The following is a 20,466-nucleotide window of genomic DNA, read 5'->3' as shown; positions in this document are numbered from 1 at the left end:
GCATTTCAGTCACATCTTCAGGCTCCACTTCTAATTCTAGTTCTCTTGCTATTTCCACCACATCTGCAGTGACTTCCTCCACTAAAGTCTTGAATCCTTCAAAGTCATCCATGAGGATTGGAATCACTTTCTTCCAAACTCTTGTTAATATTGACATTTTGACTTCCTTCCATGAATCACAAATGTTCTTAATGGCACCTAGAATGATGAATCCTTTCCAGAAGGTTTTCAATTTATTTTGCCCAGATCCATCAGAGGAATCACTATTTATGGCAGCTATAGTCTTATAAAATATATTTCTTAAATAATATGACTTGAAAGTCAGAATTACTCCTTGATCCATGGGCTGCAAATGAATGTTGTATTAACAGGCATGAAAACCATCAATATTCTTGTATGTTATCTCCATCGGAACTCTTAGGTGACCAGGTGCAATGTCAAAGAGCAATAATATTTTAAAAGCAATCTTTTTTTTGAGGAGTAGGGTGTGTCTTTATATTAGAATGATTTCTAATCCTTTGGATATATACCCAGTAATGGGATTGCTGGGTTAAATGGTATTTCTGGTTCTAGATCCTTGAGGAATTGCCACGCTGTCTTCCACACTGGAGGAACTGGTTGACCTAATTTACACTCCCACCAACAGTGTAAAAGCATTCCTATTTCTCCACATCCTCTCCAGCATCTGTTGTTTCCTGACTTTTTAATGATTGCCATTCTAACTGGTGTGAGATGGTGTCTCATTGTGGTTTTGATTTGCATTTCTCTAATGACCAGTGATGTTGAGCTTTTTTCATATGTTAGTTGGCTGCATAAATGTCTTGTTTTGAAAAGCGTGTGTTCATATCCTTTGCCCACTGTTTAATGGGGTTGTTTGGGTTTTTTTCTTGTAAATTCATTTAAGTTCCTTGTAGATTCTGGATATTAGCCCTTTATCAGATGGATACATTGCAGAGATTTTCTCCCATTCTCTAGTTTGCCTGTTCACTCTGATTATAGTTATTTTGCTGTGTAGAAGCTCTTTAGTTTAAGTAGATCCCATTTGTCAATTTTGGCTTTTGTTGTCATTGCTTTTGGTGTTTTACTCATGAAGTCTTTGCCCAGGCCTGTGTCCTGAATGGTATTGCCTAGGTTTTCTTCAAAGGTTTTTATGGTTTTAGGTCTTATGTTTAAGTCTTTAATTCATCTTGAGTTAATTTTTGTATAAGGTGTAAGGAAGGGGTCTAGTTTCAGTTTTCTGCATATGGCTAGCCAGTTTTCCCAACACCATTTATTAAATAGGGAATCCTTTCCCCATTGCTTATTTTTGTCAGGTTTGTCAAAGATCAGATGGTTAGATGTGTGGTGTTATTTCTGAGGCTTCTGTTTTGTTCCATTGGTCTGTATATCTGCTTTGGTACCAATACCATGCTGTTTTGGTTACTGTAGCCTTGTAGTGTAGTTTAAAGTCAGGTAGCGTGATACCTCCAGCTTTGTTCTTTTTGTTTAGGATTATCTTGGCTCTACGGGCTATTTTTTGGTTCCATATGAAATTTAAAGTAGTTTTTTCTAATTATATGAAGAAAGTCAAGGGTAGCTTGATGGGGATAGCATTTAATCTATAAATTACTTTAGGCAGTATTGCCATTTTCACGATATTGATTCTTCCTATCCGTGAGCATGGAATGTTTTCTATATGTTTGTGTCCTCTCTTATTTCCTTGAGCAGTGGTTTGTAGTTCTCTTTGAAGAGGTCCTTCACATCCCTTGTAAGTTGTATTCCTAGATATTTTATTCTCATGGTAGCAATTGTGAGTTGGAGTTCAGTCATGATTTGGCTCTCTGTTTGTCTATTATTGGTGTATAGGTATGCTTGTGATTATTGCACATAGATTTTATATCCTGAGACTTTGCCAGAGTTGCTTATCAGCTTAAGGAGATTTTGGGTTGAGACAATGGGGTTTTCTAAATATACAATCATGTCATCCGCAAACAGAGACAATTTGACTTCCTCTCTTCCTATTTGAATACCGTTTCTTTCTTTCTCTTGCCTGATTGCCCTGGCCAGAACTTCCAATACTGTGTTGAATAGGAGTGGTGAGAGAGGACATCCTTGTCTTGTGCCAGTTTTCATAGGGAATACTTCCAGTGGAATAGCAGTTTTAATTTCCTCCAAGAGTGTTTCCTTTGCATTCACAACTTGGCTAGTTGTTTAGCTCAAGAGGCCTAGCTTTTGGCCTGCCTAACTTCCTCACTAAGCTTAATCATTTCTAGCTTTTGATTTAAAGTAAGTCTTTTCCTTTGTTTGAACACCTAGGGGCCATTTTAGAGTTATAATTAGCCCTATTTCTATATCATTGTGTCTCAGGGAATAGAGAGAAGTGTGAGGGAGGGAGAGAGATGGGGGAACGGCTAGTCATTAGAGTGGTCAGAATACACACAACATTTATAAATAAAGTTGGCCATCTAATGTGGATGTGATTCGTGGTACCCCAAAATGATTATGATAGTAACATAAAAGACCACTGATCTCAGGTCACCGTAACAGATACAATAATGATGATTTTTGAAATATTGTGAGAATTACCAACATGTGACACAGAGACATGAAGTAAACATATCCTCTTGGAAAAATGGCACCCATAGACTTGTTCAATGCAGGGTTGCTACAGACTTTCAATTTGTAAAAGCACAATATCTATGAAGCTCAGTAAAGTGAAGTGCGATAAAACAAGTTATGCCTGTACTTTGATCCTAACTTAGCTGTATTCGTCACTCATGCTGTGCAACGTTTCCCAAGTTGATTTCTACCAAACGTCGTTCCAGGGTGTGCAGATAGATGACATGCAGAACAAGAGTTCTGTGTTCAGATAGAGTTGGGACATGCTGATGATACTGAATCCTGCCATTCACATTTCCACTCTGCATTAGAATGCTAAAAGCTCTGAGAAGTCCTATCATAAAGACATTTGTTTAACATTTTAAAAAACCAACATTTCCCATATACATTTGAACACAGGAATTTTTTGCCACAGCTATTAACACTACAGAGCAGTTTTCTATTTGTTATTTTCCTATTCTTTTCTGTTGTCTTTATTGTTTTTGCATCTCCTCTTTTCCTCTTATGTGCTGTTTTTCTCCAACTTCATTTTTAAATCCAGTGTGGGGAAATGGTGAGAGAAAGAGATAATTAGACTATAGAATTGTGGAAACAGTTTGAGGTCCTATGAACAATTCCCTGTAATCCCCGACAGAATAGGAAGATAAAGATGTACAAGAGTCTAGGAGAATATATGAAAGGAGAAATTATAGAAAAAGAAGTGATTTTGACATCATGAAATTTCTCATAGTCATTTCATAGTCACTTATTCAATAAATGAGTCATTTTTTATTGGTAATCTAGCCTTTCTCCTTTTAACTTCTAGTTTTAGCTAGTGTTCTGTTTATGATAACATATGTTACATTAGGCGGTCATGAAGCATGTGAATAAAAAAATGGAGCTATTATCTATAGAGAACATGACATGACCTATGCTAGGAAGGTAACACCTATATCTGCCCATTCCTCGATGTCTTTCTCTAGAGTCTTAGATTATTTTTCTGTCTGGAGTAGTTATTGACAGGTTAAAAGGAATTAAGGTATGAACTAATTACACAGTCCATTTATAGTCATTTTGAGGTATTCTACTTCCCTGCATAGGAGGCTGTCTCAAAAGTATTAGTTTTTTTTTCCGAATCACCCACATGAACCATGGATATGTATCTAAAGATATCTCCAGTCACTGGCCGGGCGCGGTGGCTCAAGCCTGTAATCCCAGCACTTTGGGAGGCCAAGACGGGCGGATCACGAGGTCAGGAGATCGAGACCATCCTGGCTAACACAGTGAAACCCCGTCTCTACTAAAAATACAAAAACTAGCCGGGCGAGGCGGCGGGCACCTGTAGTCCCAGCTACTCGGGAGGCTGAGGCAGGAGAATGGCGTAAACCCGGGAGGTGGAGCTTGCAGTGAGCTGAGATCCGGCCACTGCACTCCAGTCCGGGCGACAGAGCGAGACTCCGCCTCAAAAAAAAAAAAAAAAAAAAAAAAAAAAAAAAAAAAAAAAAGATATCTCCAGTCACAAGCAACTATTACTTATTGAGAATAGTAATAGCCAGAGGATATAGCTTAATGATTCACGAATCAGCTTTACATAAAGACTCTATTTAGTCTCCCTAGAAACCAACGATCAAATCTCATCAGGGTCAACTTAGCCCTTTCTATAATAGATAAATTGAATAACATGCTGTTTAATTTGTATGTGTGTTATTGAATGAAGCTATGAAGAATATTTGGTCTGCATACTAAAGATATCACTATTGTTTTGGTAAGTAAGGAAAATTTCAGAGTTACTGTTGGTAAATTATTTAACCCAGGTTAATTGAAGATACACAAGAAACTTGAACATGCCAGTATTATGTTAGATTATTTTTAATAGGTAAACAATAATTCATTAATGAGTAATTTTTTTCTGGCTAGACTCTCTGGTTTTCTGCCTCCTTTGGGGTTTCATTTAGAGTCTAAAATTCATTTGCCTGGATAGTTGATCTTATTTTGTATCTTACATTTCCTGTGTTGTATGCCATTTTTTTTGGATTTTATTTGGAAAGATAAAACTGAATTTTAAACGATTTTTCGTTCTTAAAAAGTTACAGATTGCCCAAGACTTAAATGTTCACTGCAGAAAATTTGGAGAATTCAGGCTAGTATCAAGAGAAAAATAAAAGTTATCAATGGTCCTACTTTCAGAGATAGCCGCTGTTAACGACTAGTAATGTTGTTAATATCTTTTAGCTCTTTCTGTGTATATATATATATATATATATAATAATAATCTGTGTCTGTGTATTCTATTTCCAGATTACCAAAATTTTAGTTAGTTCCCAGTTTAACACTGCTCTAAACATTATTTTGTAAATCTTTGTATACATCTCATTTCCTTATAATGAATTTCTGGGAATGGAATTTTTAGGTCAAAGGGTATGAAAATTTTAAGATCCTTCATTGAAATTTCCAATTTGCTTTTGAGAAAGGTAGTGTATTAGTCAGCTTGGGCGGCCATAACAGAATGCCACAGACTGGGTGGCTTAAGCAACAGGAATTTATTTTCTCATCGTTAAGGAGACTGAAAGTTCAAGATCAAGGTGCCAGTAGGGCTGGTTTCTGGTGTGGCTTCTCTTCCTGGCTTGTGGATGGCCACCTTCTGCACATGACGTTCTCATGTGGCCCGTTCTTGGAGTGCATGCAGAGAAAGGGAGAGCTTTGATGTATCTTCCACTTCTTACAAGGACACTAGTCCTATTTGATGAGGGCTCCGCCCATATGACCTCATTTAACCTTAATTACCTCCTTAAAGTCCCTATCTTCAAATGCAGTCACATTGTAGGTTAGGGCTTCAAATGAATTTTGCAGAGACATACCTCAATCCATAGCAGATAGTAGCATTGACATTTGATCATCAGTGAATGAAAGTTCCCATTTCAACATCTTATTGTCAATACCAGATATGTATACCATATATGTGTACATGCATACAAGCATTGTACATATCATTGCTAATTTGATGAAGATGGCATTGTTTTACTTTGCATTTCTTTGGTCATTAGTTGCAGTGAAACTTGATTTTAATGTTTGGCTTTTTTTTTTTTTTTTTTTGGTGAGTTTTCTATTCCTGCACTTTGACCATTTGTGTGTGTGTGTGTTGGGGTTGTTCTTAATTGCCAGGAAACCTACATTTTCTCTTGAGTGTTTGGCTATTCTGGCAGACATTTTTGCTTATACAGAAAAGGAATAATATCTTAAAATATTATTTATCATTTGATATTAAACCATTATTTACCTTTAAAATATAGCAAAGTATATAGGGTTAATAATATATGAGATTCCATATTAATGAATCATGTTTAATGCTCACCATACATTCATAAAAAGTATTTATAATTTGCATGCATTGATTTGCTGACAGTGAAATATAGGTAGTGACAAGGTTAATGTAGAAATCTTTTCAGGTATTATTTGCTCTGAATTAACAAATACAGCAGTGTTTACTGTGATGTGGTCCCCAGAACTCTGATCCCACAAGATGCCCGGTGAGAAGAAAGTCTGTTGGTTAAGTATTTTTGACGACTGCTGCATCCTGTATTCCTAGTGGTTCACAGTGCACTTAGGAAACTGAAAGGCTCTGAGAAGCTATGTAATAAGTAAATCTGTTTAACTTTTGTAAACTGAGTACTTCCAAAACTTATTTTGACCATAGAACATCCCCTTATTTTTTTTTGTTTATGTGATTTATGTTAACTTTTTATTTTGAAATATTTATACATTCACAAAAAGTTGTAAAGAAAATGTACAGAGAGGTCCCATGCACCCTTCACCCAGTTTTCCCTAATAGTGACATTTTGCAAAACTATAGTGAAATACCACCACCAGGAAATTGACATTCGTATAATCTGTAGAGCTTGTTCAGATTTCATCAGTTATACATGTGCGTGTGTGTGTGTGTGTGTGTGTGCAGTTCAATGCAGTTTTGTCACGTGTAGAGTGGTGTAACCTCCACCACCGTAAGACTCCATTGTGCTATCTCTTTACAGTCACACCCACCATCTCTCCTCTCCTTAGCTCCTGGCAACCATTGATCTGTTCTCTTTTTCTATAATTTTGTTATTTAAGGATGTTATATAAATGCAATAATATGGTATGTAACCTTTTGAAATTAGCTTTTTTTTTACGTGGCATAATTCCCTTGAGGTTCACTCAGATTGTTAGCTATATTAATAGTTCTTTCCTTTCTATTGCTGAGTAATATTACATGATATGGATGTATCATGGTTTGTTTAGCCAGTCATCCATAAATGACATTTACCCTCACTCCTTATTTTTGGTGCAATCTATTAATACCCTGTGTGAATATTTTTCAGAAAAATGGCAATTTTGGAAATTCTGTACCACAGAAATCATACATTTAAATAGTTGTCAGCCTTTTAAAGATTATGATTGGGTTGCAGAAATTAAAAATCTTTTTATTACTTCATTTAGGAATTCCAGAGACGCTGTAACACTCTGATTTCATTGATTGAGAAAGAAAATATGGAAATTGAGGAAAGAGAGAGAGCAGAAAAGAAGAAACGGGCAACTAAAACTCCAATGGTAAAATTTTCAGCATTTTCCTAACTTTTAGGTAGATCCCATTTTTTTTTTACATAATTAAAATGCCTATATTATGTTTAATGCCATAGTGATACCTATAAGTAAAAGCTGGTTTTATGAAATGCTAATTTGTTTTGGACAGAAAAAGAATTACATCACTATCATGTTTCTTATTTGTTTGTAGAACATATGGTTAGGAACTCCCTAGTAACTAGGCTCAGTATTTTAAAAAATTCCTCATCAATCTAAACAGAAGTATAATGCAAGCGAAATCTTCTGAATTGAGACTAGAGCTATCATGGGGGTAGCAGAGGGGTAAGGGTGGGATGGGATGGGGCTAAAGTTGAAACTAGGAGTTCTGATTTGATCAAGTAAGTTTTCTGATGTTTGTGGAACTATGAGTACAAATGGGAACTCTGAGCAGACAACAAAGCATTGCTTGGTAATAAGTGAACTGTTGAATTGATAGGATAACTTGATTTTAATCCGGTCAGGTTGCTTTGTATAGCTGTAATTTAAAATATTCTTTAATAGATCGTATTATTTGAGTGTGGTTAAGTAAACTGCCATATTTCATCGAATCTAAGATGCCTTCCATTGTAAGACACAGCATTATTTTATGTACCACTGAGGGAAAAATGCTGCCAGGTGTAATTTGTCGTCAGTTGTAAGATGCATCCTGATTTCAGAGATGCTAAAATGTGAAAGAAATGTGTATCATAGAAGATATGAAATATGGTATGTTAAAACCTAAGTTTTTAAAAAATATATACTCACAAATAAAATTTTGCCCAGAAAACATTAAGTAGTTCTTTAAGAGTACATTTATAATACCGTGTGTAAGTAGATACTTGACTACTATTTTTGATGCGTATTTTATGTCTTTTCATAAAGAGAAACATCTTTGAAGGTTATTTTACATTGGGTTATGTAGTTTGTTGGGCTATATAGAACATTAACTGTGAATATAACATTTAAGTGAATATTCATGTTAAAATTTTTTTTTAATGCATTTGCATCCTAGATTTAACATTGTTGGGCCATTTAAAATGTGCATATTGGAGCAGAACATTAAATCTGTTTCCATTTTAGTCACAGAAAAGAAAAGCAGAGTCAGCTACTGAGAGCTCTGGAAAGAAGGATGTCAAGAAGGTGAAATCCTAAAGCCTAGAAATAAAGTTTTAAATGGGAAACTGCTATTTTCTTGTTCCCATCATCAAATGCTAATTGCCAGTTCCAGTGTATTCATGGTACTCTAAGAAAAATCTCTTGGTTTTGATTTCTTGCATATTTTATATATTTTACAATGCTTTCTACCTGAAATGTGTAGCTTTATATTTTATGGCATTCTAGTATTTTGTGTACTGTATTTTGTGCATTTCATGTCTTCATCAAAATCCTCTCAGTCCTTGTTCTTTTGAAGCTTGTGCTGAGGTTTTAGCTTTTCTATGTTTTATATGCCGCTGCTTTGAAAGAGAACCTAGATTCTATAGTTGTATTATTGTTGTTTCATACTTTAAATTTATATGGCTGTGGAAAAATGAATTAAAATGATTTGAGGAGAAAGACTTTTTCACTTCTTTGTTGCTTTCTTTTCTATTGAGTCTGGGCTTGTATGTGTTACTGCATACTGTGATTAGCATAATACTTGTTTCTTTGAGGTCATCTAAATATTTTTTTCCAAAGGAATAAAGGTGAGGAAAGAAAAATATTAAAAAAACTAACATTTGATACTGTGCTTGCTGTCAGTATGCATTACATTTAATTATTCTCTAAATATTCAAGTGGGAAAATATAATAAAGAATGTCTATAAGAAATTTAATTATTTCCTGTTTTTTTGTGCAGTAGAAAGTAGTTGTGTTTACTGAATTGTATTGTTTACTACTGTGTATTTGGTTCAAAGTTAAAGCTTTGCTTGCTGACTTGTGTGTGATCTTCTGTCCCATAGAGCCAGTTCAGAAGGGCCTGGGTGTAACATGTAGAATTATTAACAATTAAGTTTAGAGTATGAAATAAGCACTATGCATGCAGAAGAAGGGGGGCTGTGTTTGTCAGGAATACAGTTATGCTCAGGTAACAATCTCAAAAGTGTCAGAGGTTTTATACACCAAGAGTTTTTTTCTTGCTCACACTACATATCTCATGCAGGACAGAGGGATGTGGGAATGGGAAGGGATCTGCTCCACATGGTAACTCAAGATTCCAGGATGACTAAGGCTCTGCTCTTTTGTGGCTGCAACATCTGAAACATGTGGCACTTAGGCTCTTTACTGCCTCAGCCCAGAAGTGACGTGTGTCACATCCACTTATATTTCATTGCCACCAAAGTAGTCCTGTCATCCTATATACCTGAAAGAGGGCTGGCAAATGTAGGGAAATAAATGGAACGTCTTACATTACTGCCTCTGTCACAGAGACTGTCAGTTCAGGAATGAACCTGGGTCTATTACATGAAACTTTTAGTGTGGAATTAATCAGAGTCTGGGTCAGATTGTAAGAGAGCAGGGAAAATGGATCTGAATCTAGTGTGAAATACGCAACAAATAAGTAAAGCTGAGAATGCAGGATAATGATGTTAGTTACCAAAACAAGGTTTGGACCACTAAAGAGTTGTCTCTTCCCCCTTCCAAGATCTTTCTGCATTTCCTATCAGACTCTCTTTAGTATACTACTAGCAAATTCTGGGTAGCCCCTGAGTGTAAGTCAGCATTCTTCACATCCTCAGTCTTCATAGAGGTTCTCCAATAGAGGAGTAGATCTTCTAGAACAACAACCCACTGTCTGTGGGACTCTTCTAAGTCTCCATTCATTGTCCGGATTTTATCTCTCTCACTGCCATGTTTCTGGTTGGATTATTTTTACTGTTTCCACTATTAGCACTTAGACTCTTGTACCCTGTTGGGGGTTGGGGTAAAATTGGGATTCTATTAAGAGACAAGGTTGGGACGATATTATATCAGGGGACCCAGGTATACCCAAATCTATCCTTGGCTTAACTGCCTTTTCTGTAAGGAAGGGAGGTTAAGGTGAGCAAAGTAATACTTCACTAGCTGGTGCTTTGGCTGCAAACTCCAGAGCTCTTCAGCCCAAAATCTAACCTTGGAATTTTCCACTCCAATGATATGAATAGCTGTAGTTAGTCATCTGTGCTGGAGAAAATGATACCAGAGACTTTTACTGATAACCCCAAGTTGTATGCAGTAGAAAACAGCCTAATAAGGGCCTGGACTCTGATCAGTCAGTTCAGCCTTTCTTTTCCTAGGGAGCAGTGAAGATGGCGGGTGGGAGCTGGCACAGTTAGGGTCTTTGAACCCCAACACAGACATTTAATAATCTCTAATTCTCATTCTTTCTCTGGTAATCCAAAGGGGTCAGTAGCTGAGCTAATATGTGATTCTCTACCTTAGGGGAAAAAATCTGCAGGTAAGTTCTTCTTTTCATGGAGCCATTTCCCTGTTCCATATCATGGCTGTTGTGAGTCTTGGACCAAAGAGATGTGAAATTGGGCTCCCCAAGGCCTTCAATGGATGCTTCTGATGTCATCCTTAGAAACTTGTGAAATAGTTTTATTCAGGACTTAACTTAAAGACCACACTATATATTTAGTGAAAAATTCATCACCTATTCTACTTCTCATCTTAAAGTATGTATAGCTACATTGTTGAACCTAGCCTACCAAACAGACCCATACAGTGAACACCAGATGATAGCTTAGTCCAAATAGTAACATCTTGGAAATACAAAATGCCTCAAGTTTGAATATGAAACCCCTCTTATTGTGAAATTTCCTCAGAGAAATTCAACTCCCATTGAAAATGTAAAAGTCCCAACAAAGAAATCCCATTTCAAACAAGTGGCCTAGACATGGCTGCCATGTTGGGGAGATAAATCTGGATTGTCAGTTTACTATGTCAGCTGTATGGAGGCCAGAGGAAGCAGAAGAGAGTGCTATATATACATGAATGCAGTCTTATAAAGCATAATGACTCTGCCCACCAGCAAAAATGGTCCAATGGAATGGTACATTGGAATCTGACCCAACCTGATTCCTTGTTTGGAAAATGTACAAGGAGGAAAGTGAGCACAGAAACAGAGACCCTGAGTGGCTTCCTTCACTCAAGGCCTCTATCTGTAAAAGATAAGGGGTGAATGAATTTCCCAACAACCCTAGATCTTCCACAGAGGTCCTTGTAAAGCTCTGTCTTGATTCATTGGCTACTCAGGCTCTAATTTCCTTAGAATGAAAAGAAGGTGGGTGGTGAGCTCAGTAATCTCTTGTTTTTATCATAGCCATTGGTATGGCTTTATTGTATAATTCTGTGTTTTTCTCTGGCTACCTAGCCTACGAGTGTTAGGCTATACTTGGATACTTGTCAGATTACACAGTTTTCCCATGAAATGTGTTTCCAAATTTGGTTCTTTGTGTAAGACTCCCAGTTAAGAGAAATTTTTGAACTAAAATATTTGCAGCTATCTTAGTTGCTAAGTTGCTAGGTGTTTGGTTTGAAAAGCCTCTACCTAACTGGTGAATCTGTCTACTGTCATCAAAATAAAATGCTGTTATTTCCCAATTATTGGCAAAAGTCCCCACTGTGGTCTATTGTTCCCCCTCTATGGTGCATTAGCCAGTGCAGCTAAGAGTCCAGGCCAGCTTCAAGGCCACCACATGTCTTTCTCTCCAGGTGTTCTTACCAATTCCTGAAATCCTCAGGTTGTTACCAAATTTCCAACTTCTCTGAGTATTCCATCTCATGTTTCCTTCATCTCCCAAGCCATCCTGCCTAATAGACAGGAGTAAGATTTTTCTGTGGTTGAAATACACATAGCTAATACTAACTGTCCTGTCACCTATCCCTCAGCCTTATCATTTCTGTGTGCTCCAACTGATTTTTATTTGCTACTGTCTCTTTCTGAAGGCTTTTTCAGAGGCCTAGAAGGCTTCTCTACCCTCCGCATGGTAGGCTGGAAGAGCTAGGGATTAACACCTCTGGAAGTGACTCTGAATAAAAAAACTGATGGGAGTTGGTGTAGGAATACCCCAACTCTCTTACCTCTTGAGCAAGGTAACTAAGGTATGTGATTTATGGTTCCCCAGAGTTTACCCACCAGATTAAGCTCCAACCACCCACAGTAGGGGCTGTCTTGATAACACACTCTATTAACTGCTTTCTTTTCCCTGTATCACTTCCCTACTCACCTGTAGGTATTTCCTTATGTCAGCTCCTGAATAAATTACTTGAATTAGAATCTTTGTATCAGCATTTGCTTCTGAGGGAACTCAAATTAAGATACTCGCCTTGTGTGCATAGCTCTTCTTAGCCCTTAGTAATTCATTTAGAAAGCATAGGGTGTTTAATAAGAGTAATGACTGGATAGCATATTATTGATCTGTTCTTATAAATTCTATTCCCTCTGTGAACAGCTAGTGGGTGGTATGACTGAATCAGAGTATTCTGCACTGGGAACCCCGAGCTCTTCCAGGCTACCTTACAGAGGATAGCGAAGCCTTCCAGGCCTCTGGAAGCTAATTAACAAAAGAAATTTTCTTGTATCACCAATAGCTATGTTATTGGGTATTATCATGAGGCAGAGGTTACAAGGTTCTCAAGTGTTTGGTAAGGCCAAAGATGGTGCCCAAGCTATTGTCTTTTTAAGTGTTCTCCATGCTAGCTGATATTCCTTCCCTCTACCAGTGTCTCATTTAGATATTTGGACCAAGCATTGGCCTTTCTTACTGTAATGCAACCATTACGAAAGCTTGTTGATAACAGGCTCTTTTCATTTGTTGGCCTAGTGACTTGATGATCATTTGTCCCTTTCCTGATACATTGCTCTCCTGCTGAGGAAACGTTCATCTAGGCCACTGTAGTCAGATCCAAGCTATATCTTTCCATTGACTTTCAGCCCTGTCTGTATTGCCCCCAAGATATGCTTGCTTAATTTCTGATCTTCCTGTGATATAGATACTAGAATTCATCAATATATTGGATTACCAAATTATGTGGGCTGTCTTCGAGTCTCCATATATCTATGGGAGGTTGATGGTGAGCACTATTCATCTCACAACTGTCTACCTCTCTTCACGAATAGTTTTGAATTAACATATATCCTTCAGTGGTAGAGCTCAAGCCTATTTGCTATATCCAAGATAGAAAAGATCTTTGCATAAGGTCTCACCTTTGCTAGAGTGTTTATTATGTGACCATCATCATCATCATGTAGGATTATTCAGCCCTTTCCTGAAATCAACTGTAAGTTTCCAAATGCCATTTGTTTTTGTACTGGCATTTAGTTTTGTACTAGCAATAAGATCACTGCTGAAATATGATAACTTACCCCTTTCTACTAAGATTGTCATGGTATTTCGTCTACTATTTCCTAATGTATGTTAGCTACACTGTTTACAGTTAGGTAGATGGTTTCCCTTGCCTTCATGAGAAATGATTGCAATTGGGTCTGAGATCTGGGTGCTGTATCTGTGTAGGTATATCCTTTTCTCCTTTCATATATGTCTATCCTGGTTTCTAAGATCTCAAGCTTTCTTCCTTTCCTAGTTTTGTTTATTGAGACATGGTCTCATTCTGTCACTGAGACTGGAGTGCCGTTGTGCAATTTTGGCTCACTGCAGCCTTGACTTCCCTGGCTCAGGGGATTCTCCCACCTCAGCCTCCTGAGTAGCTGGGACTACAGGTGGGCACTGCCACGACGGGCTAATTTTTTGTATTTTTTGTAGAGGCAGGGTTTCGCCATGCTGCCTAGGTGGGTCTTGAACCCCTGGGTTCAAACGATCCTCCCGCCTTGGTCCCCCCAAAGTGATGGGATTACAGGTGTGAGGCCCCACACCCAGTCTCCTGATTCTTTCCTGGCTTGCTTCCCACCACTTCCAAAGCAATAACTATCTCCCGGGCAAGAGTTTTTAGTTCATTTAAAGTACCCTGTAATCTAACACATCCTATCCTGTAGTCTAACCTATCTTATAATGTAACCTAACCTAACCTAGGGCCTTTATTTCCAGGCCGACCCAATTCTCAAAGCCATGGCATTCTGGATATAGTTATTATTTAATGCCCTGTTGACTTTTGATCTTTTTTTCTTTCATTAACTTTTACTCTTCACCTCAGTCCGAGAGTAAGCTACTGTCTCCATGTAGTGAAGGTCTCAATCTCTTTTTATGAGTGAACTCTTCCTTCCTTCAGTGATTGCATCCACACTCTGAGGTCTCTAAAGTCCACAACCATAATTAGACTCTTGGCCGATGTTTATTGAAGATTCCTGATCAGGAAAGCAACTGCAGGGTGTGTCTTGTCTTTTGATTAGGCCTTGCAAATCACTAAGGGTTATTTTTTTAACTCTATCTTTTCTCCACAGATTCTTATATTAGGGTTTATGCAGTGTCCAAATCAGAGTCAACATGAGAACATATGGTGGGGAAGGGACTCAGAAAACTTCACAGAAGGCCATGACACCTCAGAATTTTATGTGACCACCATTCTCTATCTCTGGATACAAGTTAAAACAAAGTTCAGAGGAACAGAATCTAGGCCTGTCATCTAAGTTGGGTGTATGAGTATTTGGATCTAATGATCCAATAGGCCAAAAATGTCACACACTGGAATTTTGTTTATTTTAGGGAGACCTAGCTGCAGAACCTTGCGGCTCCTGCAGTTTGAAGTCATGGACAAGGTTATCCTAGCTCCTAAAATGAATATTTACACCAATAACAGCACCTGCCTGTTACACATGGGAGATTATACACTGGCCCTACAGCAGCAGTGCTTCAAGTTTGAGGACTAAACCTCAATCTCTTGTGGGACTTTACTCCCCAAATGTCAGTCCCTGGGGTATACAGTTGCCCTGTCTTCTGAGATCATGTCAGTGACAGGGACAGAGGTGAGATCCAGGCACCATTAAGGGATGAATTATGGTAGTGATTGGCCGGGTGACTTGGGAATATTTAAATTCTGCCTTGGCCCTGTCACCCTGGTGTGTTCCACAAGAGACACGTGATTAAAGAGTGGCAAAGGAAGTAAAATAACATTGGGGGCATTGACCCCCAGACTCTATTTCAGCACTCTACTAAGCTGACCACAAGGAAGCTTAGAGTAGAGATAGTGTGGAACTCAGAACCCAAACAGGATGAATAGCATTTCCCTTAAGCCAAAGTCAAATTTCCAAATTTGCCATTCAAATGAGAAAATAAAAAACGTTACAGCCACCAGCCCCAGAGAGAATGAACCCAGAAAGGGGCTTTCTGCCTGTATGGGATTGTTTATATTCTCAGGGCTCCACCCAGTAAAAACTGTGGTTCAACAGCGCCCAGGAATCTTGCCCATCAATTCAGCACTCCTCCACTACTTGGGTAGGAGGCTGGGGAGCAGACTAGAGAGAAACTTTTAACTCCTTTGCCTGGAAGTCAGTATGGACACTATGCTTGTTTAGATGTTTAGCTATGGCAACCAGGTACATTCTTTAGTGTGTGCTTGATTATGTGTTGATTTGTGGCTGGAATATTGACTAATACAGAAGGTATCAAAAGAGGTACCATTATAGAATGCAAACTCAATAACTTTCTATGAGAATCACATCACCTGTGTGGGACTTCTTATTTTCTAACACAGTTTTTGATTATTGGTGAGATTCTTTATCAGTGAACTTGAATCCTTGAGACAATGGTTTATTATACCATGGTGTCACAGTATTTTGAGTCTTCTGGGAAATGGCAACTTGCTGCTGTTTACGATACTGGGAGAAAATGTGATACTTTCATATGCTGTTATAAATGCACATACGCTGAAATTTGAATATGGATGGACTATGTTTTTGAACGATTTGTTTTTATTTTGTAGTTTTTAAAAAAGCAATGTAGACTATATGTGAATAGTTTGCATGCCATAATTTTCCTCACGTGGAGATCTTCTGCAATGCTAGGTAGGTGCTGTGGTATGCCAAGCTGCACTGCTTAAACCTCATAGAACTGGAATTAGTGATTTTATCTCTCAGGATGCGGGGATATGGATTTGCCGTGCTGAAGGAAATCATTCAGAATCACATTCAGAATTTTCAGCTTTAGGCTTTGAAGACAACTACACTTGGTTTGGCTTTATTTTAGTCCATGTCAGTTACCTTTTGCTGCATAAAAATCTACCCTAAAACTCAGTGGCTTAAAACAACCACTTGCAACTCACAATTCTGTGGATTAGCAGTTTGGGTTGGGCTCAGCATCTCATGGGCTCAGCTACTTTCAAGTTGTCAAATTCCTATTTATACATTCAAAGAAATCCTTATAAGTTCAAATAGGGGTATTAAATTAAACTTCTAGTAAAGTTGAGTTCTTATAACCAGAATGGTTCATAGTCTGAGAAGAAGAAAGCAACATGCAGGAAAAAAATAAAACGGCCTTGTGGTCAAAATAGTGGGGCCAAAACTGGGCAGTGAGATCAAAATGCCCTGTATTGTTTGAGAGTACCCTGAGGTTCAACATATTTATTGAGGTTCAGGGACGGTCCTACCACCCCTATTCTGTCACTGGGTCAGAACTCAGACAAGCTTTTTTGAGGCAGGAGACCTTTACCTTTGCTACCTAAGCTGTTTGCTTCAGAACAGGCTTTCCTGTCACTTTTGCTGCCACCAAAGTTATCATGATTTGTGATCCCATAATTGCCATTATTTCCATGGATGGGGCTGGACTGACTGTGCCCTGTTACTTGTTATGACTAAATTAATGTATCTGGGGCAAAATGTCTCAACTCCCATGTCACTGGTCCCTAAGTGAGATCCCTACTCAGTCCACCATTGGGCAAAGATGTTCCAGCAAAAATGGTTTGAAATTCAAATGCTTGAGTCATCTTTCTGGTTTCATAGTGGTTTGATCTCAGAAGCTCTGTTGCTCTTTCTGCCACTGGACCTTGGCCGTCGTCATCTCTGTCCATTCTGACAAATGTCATTAACTTTATTCATTTGAAATGTACTTGTCTATTTATTATTTACTCATTTGTGTATTCATGCATTCATTTGTTCATTCATTCTTCATTTTTAATTGCACCTCAGGTTAAACCCTAGGGAGAAGGGGTTGTGGCCATGACCCCTTCTCTGACAGAATACCCTTCAAGCTTTGTATCCATAGGGACAGTCTGTCTCTGTTTCTTTCTTTTATTGCCCTTGCCTCTCATTGGCTCTGTGTCTCTATCATCTTGTTACTTGCTCTCACGTGCTCTTACACTCAACAAATATAAATAGCTCTTTCCTCAGGCACTCTAGTAACTCGCTGACTACCTAAATAAGAACAGGTGTTATTATAAGGACATCAGCCAGCAGGAATCGAGGCAGTTATGCTCTTCATCTCTCTCTGGGGCTACATGATGTGTCTCTCAATGTCTCTGTCATTGTCATTCTCTCTCTCAGCATCCCTGCTTCTCTCTGTATGTGTCCATAGCTCTAATCAATGGCCTACTGATTTTGTGCATGAGTTCTGCTTTTATTGTTACTTTTTCCTGCCATGATCCTTCGTAGATCCCTCTCTTCCTCAGGACATTTTTGGTAAACTCTAACTATCATTTCTAACTGCTGCCGCCTTCACGTTTTTGAATGGGAGAATCATATGGGCATAGATCTTCTGCATCAGGCCACATTGTAGGTAAGTGACTCGACTGACTTGGCTACAACTGGGTCAGGGGTACACCCTGTGGCTAAAGGGTGAGGTCATGTGATATAAAACTTGGCAGCAAGAGCAGAAGAGGTTGCAAGCAGGCACTGGACTAACAGGCAGTAATTGACATCTTCATATAGTCTGTTTCTTGCCCGTTAGTATGCTGACCTTTCTTCTATATACAATACCAAAGATGTCTCTGCCTAAAACCACCTACCTATTACGCCTCAACCACAAACACGTGCTTCCAGGAGAGACGCAACTCAGTTTCATCTAGAAGCCATATGAAAGAATCATATTAAAAGCTGCCTGTCAGTCTCTGTCTGCAACCTTTAGGGGACATCCTTAAATCTTCAGTTCCTGGGCCTGCTTATGGTCTTTGGTTCAGCGTGTATATTGCATCCTTGCAGCTGCTTGGGAATGATGAATTATATACTGAAACCAGTAAGCATAAACTATTGCAGAGGAGTTCTTTCATCAGCAATCTGACCAACTGGGGAATCTGCCTCTGGGAGGATTATCCCTGAGATGATCTAAGGGCAGCAGCAGTACACTTCTAGGTAATGTTGGCACTCTGGGCAAAGGCAACTTGAGGGGTTGGTTCTCAAACTCGAACTTGGATTGGAATCACCTGGAAGACTTGTTAAAACTCAAACTGGTCTATTGCCATATCACACTGAATATGCCCAATCTCGCCTGATCTTGGAAGCTAAGCAGGGTTGGGCCTGGTTAGTACTTGGATGGGAGACCCCCTGGGAACATGAGTGCTGTAGGCATTATTTAAATTTAATTAAAAAAAATCCAGAATGCTGAGCTCCATCTCCAGAGTTTCTGATTCAGTAGATACTTGCATTTCTAACAAGTTCCCAGGTTACGTTGATGCTCTTGGTCCAGGAATCACGCTTTGAAAACTGCTGTTTCTAGGGTGCCAATTTGAATCCAGGCCTTTGGTGGTTGAGCTGAAGTGGGCTTTGTTGTCTCACTCTATGGTAGTTTCAATCCAGGAGAATTTCACTAGGTCATCTGACATTTATGATCCTTGGAAGCCCTTGATTTGTAAACTCAAAACAGAGGTCTCCCTGTGTTATCCCTCCTGGCACCTGGATTGCCACTGTTCCTCATATGCTGATTGTGATGTCCATACTCACCTGGGATTAACTGTTGCCACTTGTGTCCAACCCTAGCTCCTCCAATCCTCTTTTTATATAGTGATACTTCTGTGATCACCTCTTGAATTCTCATTTCCTGCCAGGAAGGACTAATGCCCCATGCGTGAATCTTTCCATGCTTCCCAACTCAAAATTCCCAAGATTGGGAGTCTGATTAGTTGGCCAGTTTATTTTTGTGCCAGCTATGTCAAAGGTTGCTGACTGGCTTGTGGATTTTTGGACCTTGAGTTGTGAATTCATCCTGAGTCTCACTGGCTGTGTCCAATGAAAGGCACACTAATATAATACATAACATGGCTGCTAGACAGTAGGGGCTAAGAGTAGAGTAGGTGGACAAAGGGCCTGGGGTCTGGCAGGCATTGATGGACATTTCGAGTACAGTGTATTGACTGGCAGATTGATTTTTAGATGGTACTCACCATAGTGTTTTAAATTATACTGCTATTACTGTAATATTAAAATATAAATTAGAATATAACAATACTGGCAATTATTTAATAACCGCTAAACTTGTTATTAAAATACTGATACTTCTTAGTGATTGGTAAATAGTTCCTTCCCTGAACCTCTTGAATGCGTTCTTACCCCAACTGACTTGATCCCTTCCTGAGACCCCCAACACCTTCTTACTACCCAACAACTAAAGGGTTATTTTGTGGCATAGCAGAGGACTCCAGGCTTCTGCTTCAGGGCTAGGGTTGGCCTCCTCCATTTTGATTGGCTTGTGTCTTTGCCATTCTGGTTGCTAATTATTTTGAATGCCACCCCATGATTTGGATGGAAAGAGGATCCAAAAGTTGTATTACAGAAGGCATGTGTACAACATTTTCTATGTGTACTTGCATCAATGTAGTTGTAAATAAAGCATTTCATAGTTTGGTTGATTTGTTCTAAAGCAATTTCAACATGTCTTGCTTAAAAAAAAGGGAACACATGTCTTTTAAAAAGCATTTTAAAACTGATAATCTTTCCTTAGGTTCACTGTCTTCTTGCAAGTAAAATAAATTTTGGTCACAAATCAGAATGATTAGTTTGTCTGTAGGTTAGTACTACATTCCAGTAAAACTAAACTAAGGGAAAAAAATCCCCTTTATTTTACAGAGAAGAACTGATTTAATAGTATAAACTAGTTTATTAGAATTCCCTGCAGGGCTGTAATGGAAAACAAACTCAAAACAAACCAAGCACTGTTCAGTGTTTTCATTCCTAGTAGGGATTTGGCATTATGTATAGTGTCTGGCCATAGGGCTATATGGTGGATGGTCCAAGGATTGAGTAAATAACAGGGTCCCCAAATGAACATATGTTCATAGAACATATGATCTCTTGAAACAAGCTAGAATTCATTAACCAATAGTAAAATGTGTAGGATGCAAAGTACTGCCCCGAACTTTCACAGAACAAAATTACATTGGGTATAATCTTAAGCAGTTGAGGTATAATTGTGGAAAGGAACTACATTATTTAGTCCAAGTTTAAAGAAAATTAAC

At 38.5% G+C, this 20,466-nt stretch overlaps 1 protein-coding gene and 1 pseudogene across 1 annotated transcript in view; both read left to right on the top strand.

The window, feature by feature from the left end:
• Window positions 1-8,984, top strand: part of SMARCA1 (SWI/SNF related, matrix associated, actin dependent regulator of chromatin, subfamily a, member 1) — a 77,436-nt gene extending 68,452 nt beyond the window's left edge. Inside the window, 2 exon segments of the mRNA XM_033201288.1 lie at window positions 7,051-7,161; window positions 8,254-8,984. Coding sequence (XP_033057179.1) covers window positions 7,051-7,161; window positions 8,254-8,325 — 183 coding nt within the window. The 3' untranslated portion in view covers window positions 8,326-8,984.
• Window positions 8,985-18,465: 9,481 nt separating this feature from the next.
• LOC117078572 lies at window positions 18,466-18,583 on the top strand (annotated as a pseudogene).
• The last annotated feature ends 1,883 nt before the right edge of the window (window positions 18,584-20,466 follow it).

The sequence above is a fragment of the Trachypithecus francoisi genome, unplaced genomic scaffold, assembly GCF_009764315.1.
Source record: "Trachypithecus francoisi isolate TF-2019V2 unplaced genomic scaffold, Tfra_2.0 Lachesis_group6, whole genome shotgun sequence".
Taxonomy (NCBI): domain Eukaryota; kingdom Metazoa; phylum Chordata; class Mammalia; order Primates; family Cercopithecidae; genus Trachypithecus; species Trachypithecus francoisi.
This window is presented reverse-complemented; position numbering and strand designations above follow the sequence as displayed.